The sequence below is a fragment of the Topomyia yanbarensis genome, chromosome 3 (assembly GCF_030247195.1).
Source record: "Topomyia yanbarensis strain Yona2022 chromosome 3, ASM3024719v1, whole genome shotgun sequence".
In the NCBI taxonomy this organism is placed as follows: Eukaryota; Metazoa; Arthropoda; class Insecta; order Diptera; family Culicidae; genus Topomyia; species Topomyia yanbarensis.
The window spans coordinates 170,113,034-170,120,161 of record NC_080672.1 but is presented as its reverse complement, the minus strand read 5'-3'; the positions used below and the strand labels follow the sequence as shown (position 1 = coordinate 170,120,161).

The window sequence follows — 7,128 nt, the reverse complement described above, 5'->3', positions numbered from 1 at the left end:
TGGTTTTCGTCAAAATAATGGGCTTTACTACAAATCAGCGAAACAAAAATTGCAAAGCTGAACTCTTAGCAAATCCAGTTTTGCTGAATAGTTTCAGCAAAATATTTTGTGAAACAAAACACAAAAATTTGGTGTGCACTGTTCGACAGCTCTTAATGCTTGTTGCATTAAATCAAATATTGTTTCGCTACAAAGTCCAGTAATTAGTATTTGATAATCGTCAGCAAACCCGTAGATTCGAAATCCAAGCTCATTGAGATTCCTCAACAAGCCGTCGGCAACCAGGCTCCATAACTCCACCAAAATACTCAACTGCCTTATCTCTCTCTGTCTCAGTGACGAGCAAAAAATGCGATTACTAAGCATTACGTTTGTCCGACTCAAGATACATGCAGATACTCTATGACCGCGCGTGGCCTCCAGAATAAACTGGAAGGACACATTGTCAAAAGCACCATCAATATCTAGGAATCCACCCAAGCTAGATTGCTTAAGCGAGAAGGCCTTTTCAATACTGTAAACAACATTGTGAAGTAGAGTGATCGTGGATTTTCTACACTGATATGCACGTTGCATTTTGTGCAGTGGATATTCAACTAAGCTAACGTTCCAGTTGTGATGATTGATTATTCGTTCCAAGGCTGTTAGAAAAAAAAGAACTTATGCTGATAGGCCTTGCACACCAAGTTTTTGTGTTTTGTTTCAGCAAAATATTTTGCTAAAACTTTTCAGCAAAACTGGATTTGCTAAGAGTTCAGCTTTGCAATTTTTGTTTCGCTGATTTGTAGTAAAGCCCATTATTTTGACGAAAACCAGCAAATCTATAAAATTTGATTGCTGAAACAATCAGTGAAAGAATGGCAATTTTGCTGAGTTCCAGCAAATCAAACTGAAAGCTCAGCGAATTTTGACAGTTTTGAATTGCTGTAATTTTAGTGTAATATTTTTTGCTGGAATTATTGCTGGTATTTCAGCAAGGCAAAATTCAGCAAAATTTTGCTGATATTCGGCAATCAAAATTTAGTGTGTGGTGTCAATAGGTTAAATTATGAGTTAATCCAAGCAAAACTTCAATGTTTCTTTTAACACAAAAGCGAATAACAACCGTGATTCGTCCTTTGTAGTTCTTTAATTAGGAACTACTGTGTGCTGATCAAGTCAAATACGTCCAATATAACTGGATTTCAAACTGAACTGGTCTGTTCACATTGAGTTTAAAGTCAAGAAATCGCGCATGGCCTTCTGTCAGTGCAGACGAACTTTTGGAAAGACCGGGAGCTCAACCCCAAATACCCAAATCTATTGGATTTATACGACAATTGTACGTCCATCACTGTCATACAGATGCCTTGTGTGGTGGCAGAGAGGAGAGGTGATGATGATCCAGTCAAGGCTACACCATCTGCACAGAATGGCACTCATGGCGTTAACTGATGGTTTCACCACAACTCTGACTGCTATCCTGAGACCCTTCTATATATCAAACAAGAAGTACTATCATGTGCATACAGACTGTAGGCCTTCGGAACAGTAACCATGTTGATCTTTCTATACCACTGTGATCACAAATGGCCATGGGATGGTGATATTCTTTCTCCCAGCGATATTACACCCAGTATGAAAGGAAAGTATGGAATCTCTCATACTTTAAAGATTTTTTCGGAAGCATGGAGGTTCAAGCCTTGTATACCAATCGACTAAACGCAACAAACGATATTCCGATTTTCTCAGACTTCGGGTTTTCCCTTCTCAACCCTAGAACGTTGGACTGGGGTAAAATATACCCCACGCCATCTTTGGAGCCATGTGAAGACGAGAATTCGGCATTTATTGACCTGGGACCCTAACCATAATTCAATTTAGAATTAAGTAATCCTAGTAAGAGTAGGAAAAGGTGGTATAGCCAGTTTGCTTATAGACTTCGTGGAAGCAGGTGTCAAAGTTGATGTGGGGTACATTTGTACCCCAGTGTACGGTTGCCGTTAGTTTCATCAGGTTTTCTGCTGTCAGTGGAAATGTGATTCGTGACAATACCAGTTTAAATACTAGTTGTTTTACTACGTAAGTAACAATTAGTATTATATATTCGTTTTTAATAATTTATTCAATTAATTTAATTTAATTTTGAAGTAGAAACAAAATCGTTCTCATTTTCGCTGATTTTTTTGGTTTTATTGTTTATTTGTAATAGTTTTTTAAAATAATGACTTGCAAGTATAATTTGCGCACAGTATCTGCTGGAACAGTAACGTTGCGTGTTGCAATACAAACTGATCAGAAATATTTTTTTCATTTCGATTTCCACCCCATTTAGTAGCATTTTCCAAAACCGGATTTATAAACTTTCACTTTTTCAAAAAATCGAAATTCCATTTTTTACCGTTTCTAGACCATTCTTTAAGCTTTTAAAATCATATGATTTTTTCAAATCGGTTGAAAATTCGCAAAGTTATAGTAATTTTTGAGAAAAAAGGCTAAAATTCAATTTTTTTTGTTCAATCCGATTAATGTATCATTGATTCAATAAATTCCGTACTTTCACTCACACATCTGTTTTCGCAATTAAAAACGAAGAAAATTATGTATTATACATTTCTTTTGTTTGCATTTCTACCTGCGAAAATTGCGATCAAACGCGTGGGGTACATTTGTACCCCAGTGCAACGTTCTAGGGTGGAAAACGCAAGTGCAACGTTCTAGGGTTAACTGACCGAACTTTTCACACAACTGTTAACAATATCGAAACTTGTCAAAACGTGAACCGATCCACAGAAGCTTGACTTACATCCCTTTCCAGTCACCCTCACCCCAAGGTTTCTTCCTAGCCTAAGTAATCACTAAGCACTAAAGCAAGCATTATATTCCCCTTATAACAGCTTTTCGATGCTCATAGGTTATATACAAGCTTTGCAAATGTCTATAAGCTTTATACAAGCTTTGCTAATGCTTATAAGTACTACGAATTTTAAGCATTAAAACAGGTCGTATATGGGTATATGAGGCTCTATTGTAAAGCTTATAAACCTTATAGCTATAAGCCAGATATGGTAGTCACCTATTCCATTTTAATGTCTGTTATAGTTGACATTTCCATTACTCTAAATAATAAATTCCAAATCAAAACAAATATATGAGACACATTTTAAGCATAGGAAACCTCATCAGCTTCCGAGGTTTGGGCATGTCGTCGCAAACAAATTAAAGGGCACAAAACCTTCGACCCATAAAATGATATGGTACATTGCGATGATTTGTTTCTATTTAGTATACATCTAATGATAGTTTAAAAAATATGATCAAAAGCTTGCACCCAATTATAAGTATAATCACAGCAGAAATCTCTCAATTTAAGAACGCCAAATATCAGTTAGATTAGCCAATTCCCAAATGGATTAAACGTCAAGCGCGCTGGAGCAAAGTAACTTCCAAATCTTCTAAAGGCAGAAGTTCGAGCCTGGAACGCACGCTATACTTAAAAAAAAATCAAACGGCGCATGCGACAGAAAGCCCTTGAAGAAAGAACGAGAAAAACACTTTATTCCCTGTTTTTGTTTCGTTTTTTTTCCAACCAGTGGGTTCTACCCACCACAAATTGTTTTGACATATCTCCATTGACTTATTTGACGTCTAGGACACCAACACAGTTGCAATGTGTATAGACAACATACATATAACGCTATGTTTTCAATTCGCCATTTGATTTAACCTCATTTGGCAAAGAAACTACCCGATTTAACCTCAATCTTGCACTAACACAACTCCACATAGATTAGTCAATAGGCGCGGTGGAAAAGTAGGAGTAGGCAGTATATCAGCCGAATATTTCGCCAAAAGTGGCCTTTAAGCAGCACTAAAGTACGATATTGAACCTATAAGCTCTGCTACCATTGATCTATAAGCGACTATAGAACCGAATTGATGCCACTTTCACGGCTTAGTGGTTACTTGGGTAATAGTTCATGCATGTTTGCGAAAGGTTTCTCAGTCTAACAAAAGTTGCGCAAATATCTGAAAAAAGTACATCTTTAGTAGATTTCTTGAGAGTATCCCCCGCATACATCCAGAAAACGTTTGGTCACTTCAGTCTACTCTCATTGGTAGAATAAATAAATAATTAACTGTCGGTGCATTACAAATCTTTATTCCTTTAAAAATGACTCGTAGATCAAAAGGTTATCCATAGTATAGACGAGCAGTTCCAGTTCGTGATAAATTTTATTGCAATCTCACACCACCACCTCCGGGACATTCACCTTGCGATAGTACGACTAAACCTAATAAATATAAAAATGTTGATGAAACTGTACCGCGAAGCTCTCTTGATTTTCTCAACTCACTCTTTTGATTTTCGCAATTGTAATTGTCAAGCACGCATGTATTACCAAATGATAGAGGTTTGTCCTTGCTGTTCTTCACACCACCACAAACTGGCGTGTAGTCGAACGTACATGCCTTCTGGCATGTATTCTTGGCCGGCTTATCCTTGGCTGGAAGCGCTTGCACGACAGCCACTGCCAGCAGTACTATATTAATGAATTTGTCCGTTAATCAACAGTTGAACTATGTCGAAAGTTCTGTATTATGCAGCACATACCTGCTGTCACTATCACTAAATGACGCATCTTTCGAACTGATGCTTGCTGTAACAAAATGACTAACGTCCAATTCAAGTGAAGATCAACGCTGAACTGAGATTTAGATGAAAAAGTTGGACATCGCCAACCACAGACCGTATGCTAATTATACATAGGGTAAAAGCTCCCTAACTCAGCTCCTCTATTAGTCATTCCAATTCGAACCTATCAGTCAAGGCAAACGTCTGCTCAGTTTAACGGATTGGTAAAAACAAAATTTAATTTTTTTTAATGATATTTAATTAGCTAGATTAATGAGTAGGGAAAGTTATGAAAATTTAGAGCCATAGTACTCAAGTGAGAGCAGGTTCTCGCGGTAAAGAGGGCAAGTCTGTCTTTGTCGGGAGACATCTTGGTAGACTTGGGCGATTCGTAGTCATGCTGCCTAAGCTCGACTCTTGCTAGCAGAAGACAAAATATTAGTCCGACACTTAGTAACACTTCTAGTTTTCTGATCTGTATATTTCACATCCTTGCTCTCACTTGAGTACTATGGCTCTAAATTTTCACAACTTTCCCCACTTAGTAATCTTTAGTTAATTGAATGTCGTTAAAAAGTAAAAAAGAAAATGTGACTTTATATTAGTCGAAATAAAAAAAGAAACAACAAAATTTAATGGTAGGATGAAAAGGGGGTCGTTTGATTCAAATTTTCATTTCACTAAATCGCAAATTTTGTTGCGCTATTTTCACGTCAGATTTTCTTAGAGTACTGTTTATGAGAACCGAATCATGATGTCATGGAGACATGACGATTATTTTTCGTCGCAGCAAGGTTTGGAGCAGCGCTATTTGTCACAATGCTTTTCTTATGGGACGCTCCCAAAAAATGTAGTGCAATTTTGTGTAGAAACCCGATTTTGAACAAATCGTAAGTCACCAGTAGGTTAAAACTCAGATAAAACAACAAAAAAACAACAAAAAAGCAACAAACAAAACATACGAAAACTTGAAACTTTAGACGCATTATTGTTATACTATGATCACACTACAGAGTTAAAACACGTTATAATAATTAGCAACGAGAAAAATGTCATCGAGATAGCGTTAAAACACGTTTTAACTCGCAGTGTGAACGTAATATTAGTCAGTTAATTTGACAAATACAATTAACGTAATCAATTAGCACACATTAAACTTGTGTAATACATATTTTTCGACCTTTCTTAGCATTTATTGCCATACGCCAATTCAATTGGTCACATCATAAGGATTGAAAGGCGTTTTTCCAATAAAACCTACAATATTAATACCGATTAAGCGCATTTGTATTCCGACTAATCAGTGAGTGTGGCCTTCTTACTAATAAGATAAATACAGGATAACCCACCCTATATAGATTTTACAGTAATCACCTCATAACTGTGGTAGAGATATAATTGAAAATCAAATTGAAATTTGGACGTTTGAAGATACAAATGTTACTACCTACTAATTATTAGAGGCATAGGAATAAAGAACAAAGAACATACGCATTGCAAATAATTATATATTACCTGGGCTTGGTTCCGCTACCATGAAGGAATGACTGTATATGATGTGACGATTGTTGAGTAGGTAATTTATTATCATTGAGGTTCTTCCCGTTCAACACTGGTTCGAAACACGAAAAACGTGATCATTATAAATCTCCTAAATCGTTAGCTATATTACAGTGATATGTATCACAGTACCACCTCCATAAAAAATTTATACTAAGACTTATGCGTATCATGGTAGTATAGTGATATCTAGATCTACAGTTACTCAAATTCGAATTCGTACACTGCTATGCAGAATGTTTATATGTATTTTACTAGTAAAGTTACTAGGCTGCAAAATTCTGCATTAGGGAATTATCATCTAAGACACCACTAGTTAGACCATTAAATGTATGAATAATAAAAATTCAAAAATGGTCAGAATTAAGCATTAAACCACCATGTCAACAAAAAAATCTCGATTTTTAAAAATAAGTAGATAATAAGTATATTTTAGTACACGTTAAAACTGCAAAATGACAGTGACCACTTAATTTTTTACCTTATGTGCGGAGACCACCACGATAAATCAAGACCGTCGTATCTATAATGGAAAAACCAACGTTTCTTCTTTAGTAGACGCCTAAACGCCCTTCGTAAATAAAAGAATTGATAAAATTTTGTTCTGTTACAAAATGGTGATAATTTTTCAGAAATTGTTGATTTTTAATGACCTAATGAATTTGTTTTCTTGCCATTTGGTAAGAAATGATAGGGTGAATGTTTCAAATCGAACGGTTTAGTTGTTACCGAGAAATCATATGGGATTTTCGATTGATGTGCACCGGTATAGTCGAGTGCACTGGTTTTGCACTTTCTAGCAGAAGTGTCAATGGAACATTCCTAGTTTTCTGCACTTCTGCTAGAAAGTGCAAAAATAGTGCAGTTCCAGTGCACTCCACTACACCGGTGTCAATTAGTCGAAAATCCCAATAGTCACCACTAAGCCGTTTTTAAAAAACAAGATTTTAGGA

The 7,128-nt window shown here is 36.2% G+C and overlaps 1 protein-coding gene across 1 annotated transcript; it reads right to left on the bottom strand.

Annotated features, from left to right (window-relative positions):
- Window positions 1-4,119: 4,119 nt before the first annotated feature.
- On the bottom strand, window positions 4,120-4,733 carry LOC131691655 (turripeptide Pal9.2-like). Its single transcript, XM_058978217.1, has 3 exons — window positions 4,595-4,733; window positions 4,338-4,523; window positions 4,120-4,274 (listed from the first exon to the last, which is right to left on the bottom strand). The coding sequence occupies exons 1-3, from the start codon at window positions 4,620-4,622 to the stop codon at window positions 4,216-4,218; spliced, it is 273 nt and encodes a 90-aa protein (XP_058834200.1). The 5' UTR covers window positions 4,623-4,733; the 3' UTR covers window positions 4,120-4,215.
- Window positions 4,734-7,128: the final 2,395 nt, after the last annotated feature.